The sequence below is a fragment of the Callorhinus ursinus genome, unplaced genomic scaffold (assembly GCF_003265705.2).
Source record: "Callorhinus ursinus isolate GAN/ISIS: 27379988/994484 unplaced genomic scaffold, GSC_fseal_2.0 scaffold8, whole genome shotgun sequence".
NCBI classification, from domain to species: domain Eukaryota; kingdom Metazoa; phylum Chordata; class Mammalia; order Carnivora; family Otariidae; genus Callorhinus; species Callorhinus ursinus.
The window spans coordinates 70,407,875-70,421,278 of NW_027397070.1; the positions used below are offsets into that span (position 1 = coordinate 70,407,875).

The 13,404-nt window shown below is 54.9% G+C and overlaps 1 protein-coding gene across 7 annotated transcripts in view; it reads left to right on the top strand.

Annotated features, from left to right (window-relative positions):
- WDR20 (WD repeat domain 20) overlaps window positions 1-13,404 on the top strand; it is a 61,294-nt gene that overhangs the window by 44,268 nt on the left and 3,622 nt on the right. For 5 of the 7 annotated variants that reach the window (XM_025869338.2, XM_025869336.2, XM_025869340.2 and 2 more), the window contains one exon: window positions 6,093-7,352. In XM_025869338.2, the coding sequence (XP_025725123.1) occupies window positions 6,093-7,352 (1,260 nt within the window). Of the gene's footprint in view, window positions 1-6,092; window positions 7,353-8,747; window positions 8,980-11,907; window positions 13,399-13,404 lie in introns of those variants that run through there. The other 2 variants (XM_025869337.2, XM_073895898.1) reach the window with 2 other exon arrangements.

Genomic DNA, 13,404 nt, shown 5'->3' on the forward strand with positions numbered 1-13,404 from the left:
TCTCCTTAAATGTGTTTACATAAGCAAAGCCCTTAGTCGCCAGTTTTGCTTGTGGCTACATTATAGCTCCCCTCCCACCCCCCACCCCCACCCCCAGCTGCTGTGGTTTTTGAATTGTTTGCTTCAGTATTTTTGTTACAAATTAATATCTGCATTATAAAATGCATACCCTCTGCCCCCTAAATAATTTTTTCCTGCTTGTCATGTTGATAGTAGTAGAAAAAAATAGACAGCTAAGGGCACCTGGGTGGCTCAGTTGGTTAAGCGTCCGATTTCTTCGTTTCGGCTTAGGTCTTGATCTCAAGGTCGTGAGATCGAACCCCTCGTCAGGCTCTGCGCTCAGTGCAGAGTCTGCTTGAGTTTCTCTTTCCCTGTCACTCTGCCTTTCCCCCCCAAAAATATAAAAAATAAGACAACTAAGTGATTTAGAAAGCTTCGTCTTAGGAGTGACACTTTAACATGGTTATAGATTTATTTTTATTTTTGCTTCCTTTTAGTTTATTATAGTTAGAAAATCTTGTCTCTTAAGGCCATTAGGGATGGTAGTCTTAGTGTTTGAATTTTACTGGATCTGTATCAGCAAAGGGACATTTTCTTCGGAATTGGGGTGGGGATTGTGCGGGGCTGCTGGTGAATATTAGTGAGAGGCGTGGGTGTGGGAACCCACTTCCGTGACATGCAGAGATGGCATATCCATCTCCAGCTTTTGTGTTTGGTTTTTACAAAAGTGATGATAGAAATTGGCTCCGAGCATTTTGGAATTTGACTCTTTAATGGAAGCCCAGTGGCGAGCCATGTGACCTCATAGAGACTCTCTTAACTGCTGAACCTCCCCAGCTGCCTCCCTGCCCTCTTCCCCCTCCCTGAGCACCTGCCCCGCTCCATCCCACCTCTGCTGGTTTCCTGGAAGTGGGGTTCACCGCTCTCCTCCACTCCTTTCCCTCCTCCACCGGTCAGTGTCCCCTGCAGCCCGGGAGCAGGGGGCTCTCCTTCCCTGGCTCCCCACCTGCCCCTCTCCTTGGTCCCTCAGACTTGCTTCCTGCGCTCTTCTACGGAGGCCTCCCTGCTCCTGCTCTGCCTGCCTCGGCCCTGCTGGGGTCACTGCCCCCCTCTGACCCTCAACCTCAGAGACTCCGTCATAGGACATGGAGGGCAGTTGTGACGCCGCAGAGCTCCTGGTCCACGGTGGTCACTCAGCGTCAGCTCCTTCCTCTCCTCATGGGACTTCGGGGTCGTTTCCTCGGATGTTCCTTCTGCCCGCCTGAGTTTTCTCCTGCTCCCTGTGAGTGGAGGCCACCCTGTCCTGTTCCACACTGCACCTTCCTTGGGGTTCTTAGGTCACAGCTCTGGCTGTCAGCTGTTCTCAGCTGGTGACCTCGTCCCCCGGGCCCCCCCCCCCCCCCCCCCCCCCCCCCCCCGCCTACCAGGTGAGGGCGCTTGGGTTGCTCCCCGGCATAATCCCACCCCAGCCTTCTCTGTGTGTGGCAGCCGCTTGAGCTCCAGGCCCCTTCCTCACCCCCGCCCCCTGCCCCCCCTCAGCCTGAGCCACCCTTAACAGCCCACCTTGCCATGCTGCTGCCGGGCACTGTCCAGACCTTTTTGTCCACACACAACTGTCACAGCCTCCTAACTGGTTCCTCCCCACCTGCCTCCCACCTCCCATCTTCCATTCTGTACCTTCTGCCAGGGGCGATTCCTCTACCGGCTGTCACTTCCCCTTTCCGAAGCCTTCCCTCCCTCCCGGTCTGGCGGTGTCTGCCGCCCTACCGCCGGTAGAAATGCAGCGTGAGCCACATACGCAATCTTACATTTTCTAACAGGACATTAAATAAGCAAAAAATGGGCGAAATTAAGATTTTGTTTTCTCTATATACTCCAAATATTATCTCAACATATATGTAATATGAAATTATGAATGAGATTGTTTCCATAATTTTTCACGTCTTCAGAATTTGGTGTATTACACACACAGCACATCTCACTTTAGGCACATTTCAAGCGCTCAGGGCTGTGGGATTGGTGGCCCAGGGCTTCAAGGTAATGACCCAAAGCCCCTTAGCCGGAGACTTGGCTGTCCTGAGCCCCGGCTCACAATTCCAGACCTAATTCCCTGTCGCTGCTTAGGTGCTCCGGCCAAAACAGTGCTGCATGGGTCCCCACGCCCACCGGGACTGCTCTGTCCTGAGCCACTGCCAGCACAGTCCTTCCCACCCCCCGCTTCTCTCAGCATCCCCCCACCCCCGGGTCTGCTCGGGAGCTCCTCAGAGGCCAGGCTTCTGCTGATGCTGTTTTGTCACCGTGCGTCTAGATCACGGACCCACTGATACTAGAGAATTCAAGCTTAACAGGGTCATCCTGTTACTTAACATGGGGCACTAAGATTCTTTACCTTTTTTACTAGATACTTTCAGCAACAGAAATACACCTTTATGGTGAGAAACTAGGCCTCATTCTTTATCGAATACAGTGTTTACAGGTATTTGTTTCTTAATCAGAAAGATGGGAGTGAAATGCTTTCTTTTCTCTTCCTATTTTGTTAAATCCAAACCAAATGATAACCAGAGCTGTTTAAATTCAGTGAATCTCTACTAGCTAGCCCTAGAGTTGTGCCTCCTGCCCAGGCGTGGCGTCAGAGGCAGGCTTGTGTCCTGTTTCTGAGAACCCATGTGAGTGGCCCTGGCCTTGGATGGTGTCTGTCGGTGCAGGAGGTAGCAGCCCCGCCTTGCCCAGTCCGTTCGCCTGCTCTGGCTCCCTTCTTTCTCTGGGATGCCCAGTGCTGGCTCTGCTCCCACCTCAGCACCTCACCGCCACGGCTCCTTCTGTGAGGATGTTCTTCCCCACGTGCTCTTGGCCTACCCACTGAGGCTGTCAGCCCGCTCACCTAGCCCTTGCTGCCCGCACAGTCTTGCTAGGCTCTCCCGCCTGAGATCAGAAGATGCTCCAGCCTCGTCCCCATCAGCACTGTGCCTTCTCCCCTGGTTTGTTTTTTTCCACAGCTCTCGTCACCCTCAGATCTTGCAGATCTCACTGTCTTCTCCTCCCGCTTGGATGGGAGTGCCTGTTTTAATCAGTGCTTTATCAGCGCCTGGCATTAATGCATTCGAGAAAGAATGGAGGAATGATGACTGAGCGAGCGGGTGGGGGAGCGGGGCTGTAGGTGAGTCTCCTGGCCTCCCCGAGCCTCTGTTTCCTGGTGGTAATACGGTGATTGTATCTACCTTCCTAGGGGGCAGCGGCTGTCTTAACAGTGGTCTGTCCCCCGTGGGAGGTAATTTGGCAATATCTATAAAAATTAAAATGTAGATACCTTTTGCCCCAGCTGTGTTACTGGGACTTCACCCTGCGGTGGACTCATACACGGGGAAACAGCCGTGTGCGCCACGGAAATGTCCAGCGGTGGGGACTTTGAAAACAAATGACTGTGTTTCCATCCGTGTGAGTGAACGCTCTGCAGCTCTAGGAGAGAACAGGGGAGAGGTCTCGGTCCCCACGCAGACAGCCGGGCGGGGCGCACGGTGCCTCGTGTGCTCTGTGGTGTGAAGGACGGGGGTAGATGGATTGATCTCCACGTTTGCCCTGTCCGTGAACAGAGATGCTCTGGAGAGAGAAATAGGAAGCTTCGTGCCGGTGACTCTGGGACAGGTGATCTGGAACAGAGGAAAGGGATGCGCGCTTTATGTGAATGACGAATAGGTTGCCTACTCAGACAAACCAGAGGTGGCCTTGCGGGGTCCTTTTGAGGTTAAAGAGCACGTGTGCAGAGCCCCTTGCCCAGCACCCGGCACGCGGAGCGGAGCCTCCGGTGGGAGGTCGGCACTGCTGTCCCATTGTGTGTGCCGCATGCCCCAGCCCTGGAGGAGCCCCGGGTAGTGCCACTCGAGGCGGATGCTGGCCACGCTGGGGCGCACGACCTGCCAGGGAGAGCCTCCTCTGCGTCCAAGCCGGTCCCGGCGCCTTGCTGGCTGGGGTTTGCGGCTGCCTGCTCTGCTGTCCCTGATTCCCAGGTACCTGGCCGGGGGCTCAGAAGGGGAGGCTCGGGTGTTTGTCCATAAGTTACATCCACGTATCTGCTTATAGTCGTCTCCATGCACCTGTTTAATAAGGAATGAAGTCTCTAAGTGTGTTTTGTTGTCCCGGTGACATTTATGGTCACAACAGTGTTGTCATTCTTTGTCTCCACGCCTCACAGTTGCGGAACAATACCGTTTACTTGACAGTATTACAATTTCAGAGTCTAATGGAATTATTTTTGTGTTTCTCTTTAAGCCAAAAATAAAATTTTCTCCTAAGCATAGTGCTGGAAGTTTTGATGTTCGTCCTTAAAAATTTCCACATAGGATAGCGTGGCAGTGGTGTTCTGTTGGCAAGACTGCGGTCTGTCTGGTTGCAGTGACGTGTGAGGGGCAGGAGCCGAGAGCCACGGTGCTGGCTGCCGGTGTAGGTGAGCCATGGGGGCCGCCCCCGGTGCAGGTGAGCCATGGGGGCCCAAGGCCGGCTGGGCAGCCTGGGGGCCCGGCAGGGACAGCATGGAGGCAGGCCCCCCAGGATGAAAGCCCCGGTCCGGCCTTGTGAGTTACCTCTGTAGCCTCTTGAGGAAGAAGCAGTGAAGGCCTCACGGAAACCCTGCCAGAGTGGGCGCTGGGCTTTTGGGTTGTTGGCATTGGCGTAGGTAGGAGGGAAGGAGGCAGGGGATGAGAACGTTGTCTGTGTCCCCAAGGCCAGCTTGCGTGTCGCTGTTGACTTCAAGGCCGGCGGTGCCGCCCTGTGGCTCCAACACCGTGGGGCAGTAGGCTGTGTCACCTGCTGAGCAGCCTCTTCCCGCCCAGGTCCTGCTATTCTGCAGCTTGTTCAGTCTGTCCATCTCTTCTCTGGAAAAAAACGAGTGATTTCATGTTCTGTGCTTTTCTGTGAAGACGCAGCACACTCAGCACAGGTGTGCAAAGCTGACGGCAGGCCGGGGGGGTTCGTGTCGGTGCCCTGGGGCCCCCCAAGGCTCAGTCCAGGAGTCCCAACCAGGGAGGGGAAGTGGTGGTGTGGAACTCACCCTGAGGCACCCGGTTCCTGGGCAGACGGCGGTGGAGAGGGTTTGGCAGGAGCAGCCTCTAAAAACTTGGGAGTCTGGGGAACTTCTGGTTGGCTTCCAGTGATATGCTTTGGGACCAGGCACCCTGGAGCAGGGCACCCAGGGGGGAGCCGCCACGCTGCTGAGCCCACGGCAAGCTCTGCGCACAGGGACGTGCACGTGTTGTGCCTTTGGGTAGTTTTCACTTCGGCCTCTTGCTCTTTTGGTTTTAAAGGCAAGACTCCTGATCTGTGCCTGTGAAGGGAACAGCTGGCCAGTGGACCAGAAATTAGCATGGCGTGGAGTGGCAGTGATTAGGCACATCCTCCTGAATTAATCGTCTGTTTATTTTTTTAAATACTGCCTTGTTCCAAAGAAGATTTGGAGGAATTGCTTTTAAAGATGCACACGGGACAGCGAATCTGAGTGAGGAAGTTGCAGTGAAGCCAGGGCTGAGGTAGAGCCCAGCAAGTGTGCTTTTGCCAGGGCCTACACGTTGACTCCCCCCAACCCTGGAGGAGCCCGGGCAGAGGGGCAGGTGTAGACGGCACATGACGTACGTGACGATAAAATGCAGAGAAGCCGGGGGGCATAGCTCTCCTGGCTGTGAGGACCACGAGCCTTTCCTGGGGGTCTTCGTAGGGAGGATGCTGTGTGTAGGGGCCCAGGAATCACAGACTCAGGTGCTCCTTGCATAAGAGATGAAAGTTGCCCGAGGGGCTGGCCCTCTCACCGGTGTGTCCCAGCGCCTGGTATGGTGTCTGGCACGTAGTAGGCTCTCAGCGGTGGGTGTTGAATGCCTGACTCTCTCAGCGAAAGCCATTGGCCTGTTAACAGTCAGTGCAGTTCTAGAAAGTAGTTCTCCAAGGGGCCCAAATGCTCTTCACTGGCTTGGCTGACCGCGGGGTAGAGCATGCGGTGCCTGGATGGACTCATCCATTCTCACCGAGAAGCAGACAAGTTTCTTGCTGGAAAAGTAGACCTTTAAAGCTTCTCCATTGTGATAACTTGTTCTCCTTTGTTTTCACAGAGACTAATAGACAAGTCACGCGTAACCTGTGTCAGATGGGTTCCTGGTTCGGAAAGCCTTTTCCTAGTGGCCCATGCGAGTGGGAGCATGTACTTGTATAACGTGGAGCACACTTGTGGCACCACAGCCCCCCACTACCAGCTTCTGAAGCAGGGCGAGAGCTTTGCCGTACACACTTGCAAGAGCAAATCCACGAGGAACCCTCTCCTTAAGTGGACAGTGGGCGAGGGGGCCCTCAACGAGTTTGCTTTCTCCCCAGATGGCAAGTTCCTGGCCTGCGTGAGCCAGGACGGCTTTTTGCGGGTGTTCGACTTTGACTCGGTGGAGCTGCACGGCACAATGAAGAGCTACTTCGGAGGCTTGCTGTGCGCGTGCTGGAGCCCGGACGGCAGGTACATTGTGACGGGCGGCGAGGACGACCTGGTGACCGTCTGGGCTTTCGGGGACTGCCGAGTGATCGCTCGAGGCCACGGGCACAGGTCCTGGGTCAGCGTCGTGGCGTTTGACCCCTACACCACTAGCGTGGAGGAGAGCGACCCCATGGAGTTCAGTGGCAGTGACGAGGACTTCCAGGACCTCCTCCATTTTGGCCGAGACCGGGCCAACAGTACCCAGTCCCGGCTGTCCAAACGGAACTCTGCCGAGAGCCGCCCCGTCAGTGTGACGTACCGGTTCGGCTCGGTGGGCCAGGACACGCAGCTCTGCCTCTGGGACCTCACGGAAGACATCCTTTTCCCTCACCAGCCCCTCTCGAGAGCAAGGACACACACCAATGTCATGAACGCCACGAGCCCTCCTGCCGGCAGCACAGGGAACAGTGTCGCGGCGCCCGGCAACTCCGCGCCCCCGCCCCTGCCCCGCTCCAACAGCCTCCCCCATTCCACCGTCTCCAGCGCCGGCAGCAAGAGCAGCGTGGCCGACGGCGCCCTCGCTGCTGGGGTCAGCAAATTCGCGACGCTCTCCCTGCACGACCGGAAGGACAGGCACCATGAGAAAGACCACAAGCGAAACCACAGCATGGGACACATTTCTAGCAAGAGCAGCGACAAACTGAACCTGGTTACTAAAGCCAAAACGGACCCAGCTAAAACCCTGGGGACGCCCCTGTGTCCTCGGATGGAAGACGTTCCCTTGTTAGAGCCACTCATCTGTAAAAAGATAGCACATGAGAGACTGACTGTGTTAATTTTTCTTGAAGACTGTATAGTCACTGCTTGTCAGGAGGGATTTATTTGCACATGGGGAAGGCCTGGTAAAGTGGTAAGTTTTAATCCTTAATGCTGCACCAGATCTAGAACTTGAATAGGTAGTGATTTTTTTTCTTGCGGGAGGGTGGGGTGTACAATGAATGTGAATGGCACTTCTTACTCTTAATGTAAATCTAAATGCATCAGAGCCATAATTTTGGATACTGCATGCCATGTAATTCTGAATCATTTGATAATTCAACTTAGAACGTTTAAAAAAAAATATAATCAAACTAATTGCCAGCCAAGTCAGTCACCCTCCTGGGAGTATATAGAGTCCCAAGGTTAGCGCTCCTGTATTAGACTATTTCGACTTTAGGAAAATCATGACAGTGTGGGGAAACAATGACTTTAAAATGCTAAAATTAAAATTTCTGCTTTAACTGGAATATTTTTGCTTAACTACTCAATTAGAATGTTGTACACCTGATCAGAGTGTGTGTTCAGTATGGACGGCCATTAATTGTCATTTCTAGTCCAGTTTTTATCTTAATCATAAAATGTTTAGGAATCTATGAAATTTAACTTTAGGAACAAAGCATTCAGCAGGGTTGATTGATATTATTTTTACATTGTTCTGGCAATCCACAGAAAGAGAAGAGCCTTAATTTTTAAAACCCATTTTAGTCATTTTATGACAATTAAAATTGTTTAATAAACATCTTTTTTCAAAGAAGCAGTTTGTAGCACTTTGATTGAGATTTGGTGCACTGAATAAAATACCCACCTTCCTCCGAGCCCGGCCAGCTCCCGGGAGCCGCGGGCCGAGGACGTCAGCCCCAGGTGTCAGAAGTGCCTCTTGCCACATAAGCCAAGACCTTTTATGTTGGATGTGCTTTGCTTATGTTTTTTTCCAACAAGGGAAAGGTTTTGGTTTCTTTTGCGGTTTTCTGTGGGTTTTTTGTTGTTGATGTTTTTGGTCAAATAAGCACGACTGTAGGCCCAGGACAGTCTTCAGCCCTGTTTTGTAAAGACTGACAGACACCCCCCCTGCCCCAGGTTCAGAATGCTCCCCGAGGTTGCCCTGGTTTGGGTTTTGTTTTCCCGCCTAGAGGGGAGGCACAGGTGCAGGTCGCCCCCTCTTACTACTGGGTGGCCGTCGTGATCCCGCCCGCTCGGGCTCCGCCCTCCCTGGCCTCCAGCTGGACCGCCTCACCCCTGGCCCTGGTGAGCGGCCGAGTGAGCCCCTCTGGCTGGACGCCCAGCTGCTTCCGCGGGGGCTGGTGCGGTTCTCATGCCTGTGGTCCTTATCGGCTGCGTGAGGAGTTTCAGATTCCAGTTTCACGTGGGAGGAGATGGTTCTCTGACCTACATAGTTTATGTCAAGATGATGGTTATCTTATTTGTTAACTTATTTTGGTCATTTTGGTTTGTTTTCTGTTTTGCACACCTTTGTCATTAAATGTAGAGATGCTGATCGTTTACACTCGTTTGAGTAGTGGATGCGAATCAGCAAAGTGGACACGAGACTCATTTCTCTGCAGCGTGCAGCTCTGTGTGCTCGAACGCGGCCTGCAGCCCTCCCGGAAGGCCGGACCCCGCTTCCCCGGGCCTACTGCCCCCACCCTCCCCCCAGCTCACTCTACCCACCCTGCTCCTTCCCTGGGAGGGCTTTCTGTTACCAGTAACAGTGTTCCACCACGTGAGGGGCGTGCTGGCCTTCCAGGTGCACCCCCCCCCCCCCCCGTTTATGCATGACATCATGGTATGTGTTAATGTCCTGTTTACTCTTAAGATGTGGTCCTTTGTTCCTAAATGTTAAGTGACCTAAGGCAGCAAAGACAGCCATCCTTGTGGACTGTTTCAACTTTGGAGGCTAAATTGGGACATCAGATGGAGAGAATCAGAACCAACACTCCAGGTGCAATTTTCGGTACCTACATAGTTTTAGAAATTTCAGTTCAAATGCTTCTGAGGCATTGAGTATGCAGTTTCAAAATTCAGAACTTAGAATTTGGCCCAGGCAGTGGCCGATCCCAGGTAAGTAGCCTTCATGGGAAGCTTCTGGTGACCTTTCGGTTCTGAGTGCATTGCTTGCTGCATTGCCGGCAGGGAAGCTGTAGTGTGCGCGCTTTCTGACCCCGGTCACCCTCTGGCGCCCTCCGCTGCACGCGCTGCGGTAAAGGAGGGATGGCTCGGGGGCACTGGGGGTGGGAGAGGCAAGAGGAGGAGATTATTGTTCCCCTAAAATCAAGCTCTGAAATATGCTGACAGGAGCCCGTGGTGTCTCCCCCCCCCCACTCCCACCCCAGTTTTAAAAACCATGGTCATGTCCCAGTTCGGGATTTGGGGCTTGGTCACAATCGTGTTCTTCCCGTTTCTGCTGGTGATTGTGTCCTTAACATCTGCCCGCCCCCGCTTTGGGGCCCGTTGCTGGGTGGCAGGTACCGGGGAGGGGCTGCGCCGCGGCCCTTCTGACGCCCGCCCCTTTGTTCACCAGTCAGCAGATCACCTGTCCTGCAGTCGGGGGACAGAATGCAAGGTGTTCTTCGCGACCGGGACTAGAGCTGCCCCCCCACCCCGCCCCCCGCTTGAGGGCACTGGAGGGGCGGGCGGGCCCTCCCTCGGGCTGGCTCCTGCAGCCCTGGGGCGCTGGGGGGGGGGGCCCGCGGGGTCCTGGTCTCCCAGGGCCAGACAGCTTCTGCGGCAGCCCTGAGCGCACATCTGGGGAGCGCTGTTCTAGTGTCCTCACCAGGCTTTGAGCTTCCTCACTGAAACTCTTCCAAGTGTTCTCGCTTCAGCGTTGTCCTGAGCAAGAATATCTTTTCTAAACCAACCTCTGGAAGAAAACCTCTGGAAGGAGGCTGCTCCTGAGCGGACGAAAGCGCGGACGGAAGCTCAGGTGGTGCTGGAACCCAGCTCCCTCCTGGCCTGTGTGCAGGGGCGCGGGCCCTGCGCCGCCGCGGTCCTCCCCGCCGCTCTGCCCTGCTGTGACTTCGGGCCACCCCAGCCCTTCCCTTAGGTTCTCCTCTTCCTCAGGGGCACGGGGATTAAAATCCCTGAAGAGGGCTGGAGAAGGAAGCCTTTGGAAAACCCTGCCTTCTTTTAAAAGCAAATGTGTAAGAGGGAGTAGGCACACTCTTTAAAAATAATCGGTAACTTTGGGTTCTAAGTTCGCTTAAGATCGTGGTAAAGAATCTTAGTTTTGTCTTTTGTGCTGATCGAACCTCCTAGAGCATTTTGGAAGTGTTCTGTGAGCCACTGCCTTGGGACTGAGGATCAGTACTTGGGATAGGACAGGGGAGGAGTGGAAAACAGAAGTAAGCTGTCCCCACTACTGCCCCAGTCACTCAGAAGCCACAAGGAACAAAACGTCCTGGAACTGTCTGTACCAGTCTTTATGGGCATGTGCACACATCCCAGTGGGACTCAGGTGTCCTGCTTCAGTGTTTGGCCTAACACCCAAGTCCTAGCTGGCAAGTTCCCCCGTTCCCCCAGTCACCCCACTTCCTGAGGTGCATCTGGAATTTCTAAGACCCTGTCAAGTGTTGAGTTGGCATGGAAGTTGGTGAAGCTGCTTTATCAGACATCCTCACTTGTGTACAGGGCTCTCCTCACCTCCGGCCTCGGCAGAGAGGTGTTTGGGTTTTTTGTTGGGGAAGCTCAAGTGTGAGGGGAAAGGTCACTGGGTCAGGGAGGGCTGGAGAAGAAATCCGTTGGGAAACCCAGATGCCGCATTCATGTACCGCACTGTCCACGGAAGACCTAGAAGCAGAGTCCGACTGGCTTTTCTGGGAGAGACACACGGAGCACAGCATCCCTTCTGTGCCCAAGGGCTCAGCCAATGTCACCCGGCCAGTGGCCCCTGATTGACTTCCCAGCACTGCTGGGGGTGTCCACTGTTGGGCTTTCCTTCCACGAGGGGACCCCTGCACGTGTGTTGTGGGCCTAATAAGTAACCAGGCGGTGCCAGCCATCCTGGGAACCCAGCAGGGCCCAGCGGCCAGGCCCTCCTTGTCCAGCACGCCTGTCACCGTGGGCTGCTGGGGACTGTCATCTGTTCAGGTCACCGAGGGGCTCAGCTCCGTGACCCCAGGGATGGCCCGCGAGAGAAGAGAGCGGAGTCCGGGGCTCACACTGCAAAGCACTTGTGCTCAGAGCCCAAGTTCAAAGCTGTGTGAAAATGCCCCTCCCCCACGGAGAGCACAGTCCCCCTGGTATTAACTCTGATTCGTTGCTGCACCTGTTAGATGACTTCGTGTTGTGCTCACACTGCTGTCTCTCAATTTCAAAGTGTAAAAGGAAAAATTTCCTGCATCTTTTTATTTCTGTATACCTAAGTTTATTAGAGACTGCTATGTTAGGTGACCTTGTATAAAATTGTATGATCATTTACCTTTAACGAAAATCAAAAGTAAAATATGTATTTCCTTTTTTATATTTTCGTCTAATTTCTTGAATAAATTTGATAAAGAGCCTTCCTACCATGAAATGTTGATAAATTAAGTTCTTATAACTGTTACAGTAATTAGTGAAGCTTTAATACCAGTATTGTTAATTTATCACTTTAAGAAAATCATGTTTTGGTTTACTGTTGGTTTTTGGCTGTTCTCTTGTCACTGTCACAGCTCGAGACTCGCACACTGGCCGTGTGTCCGCGGACGTGAAATAAACACGAGCGAATGAGCTGTGCGTGTAGACAGTTTGCGGCAGTCACTTTCCCAGCTGGGCTTCACAAACGTCTCAGCCAAAAAAGAAAACTTCTGAACGCTGTAAATTACGTCCTCTTCAGCCACCCAGCCAGCCGCTGGGGGCGCGGGGAAGCCGGCAGGCCTCCGTGGGCGCTCTCTTCCTGCGGGGGGTTCCTTGCCTTCCTCCTGGCCCTGCGCGGCGTGCTGGGCCGTGCTGGGAGCTTGGTTGCCGCCTGGAGGCCCCCGCGGGCCTGCCCACTGCGGAAGGGGCGGTGGGGGAGGGCCCGCCGAGGGTGGGAGGAGCTGGCCGCCATCCCGTCCTGCCCTTGAGCGTCCTCTCACTCTCTGCAGCACCCTGACGTCTGCGACCCCGAGTACCTCCGGGCCAGGACCACAGCCTAGACCTGCAAGGTCCCCGGACGCCGAGAGGCAGGACCGAGCCCTGGTCAGGCCTGCGTGCTCCTACGTGACGGGAGACCTGCGGGCCTGCAGCGAGGGGCTGGCGGGGCCCCAGGAAGCTCCTCCAGGGGCTGGACCCCAGCACCTTCCTGACCGGGCCAGCCTCCCAAGCCTCCGGGACGAAGTGTGTGCGCTTGGCCTCTGACGCTGTGCTGCCGAAGCAGAAGAGAGCGGCTCTGGCTCCGGCCTCACAGGGGCCTCCCCGCATCTGCCGCCGCAGGAACAGGGGTGTTTTCCTGAGCATGGAGTAGATTGTGAGCCCGCAACACTACTAGGTGGACAGCAAGTTTAAAAAGACACAACATTGTAATCTTTTAAAAATAGTTTGTGCCTTGCAAATATACTCTAGGTCCGTCTCCATGTGTGGCTGCCTTTGAAAGAAACACTTGCGTGTGGGCCAGCGGGCCCTGAAAGGGACGGAGCCTCTGGAGGCGCTCAGTCCCGTCCCCTCCTCCAGTGTTGGTGGCCTCCAAACCAGCCTCTCGCGTTGGGTGGGGACCTTCTGGAAGCGACTCCAGCCAGAGAGGCTTTAGGGAGACACGAGAGGGTCCCCCGGGGGTGAGAGGCTGTGCTTTGCCTCCAGGCACCGTTCTCAGAGCTGCCCCTCCGTGCCGGCACCGAGAAAGCCTTTTCCGCGGATGCCCAACGAGAGCATCGTTTTCTCCGGGGGACTTCTCTCGCTAGAGGCCAGGCTGAGGGGCCTCTCTGGGGAAGTGTGTCACCTTCGGTGTAACCTGTCAGGCAGGTGGAGGCTGCCACAGGGACACGGTCCACTGTCCTGCAGGAGCCAAGGCCCCAGACCCAAAGTGAGCAGTGGGTCTGGGGCAGGTGGGGAGCCGAGGCCCTGCTCCGCCCATCTCCCACGCCTGGCTCGGGTGCTCTGGGCCCCCAGACCCCCCAGGCACTCTGTGTTGCTGCAGGCAGCGGTCTGGGTCACGCGAGCCACGGTGAGGCCCTGGCGGTGGGGGGGGGGGG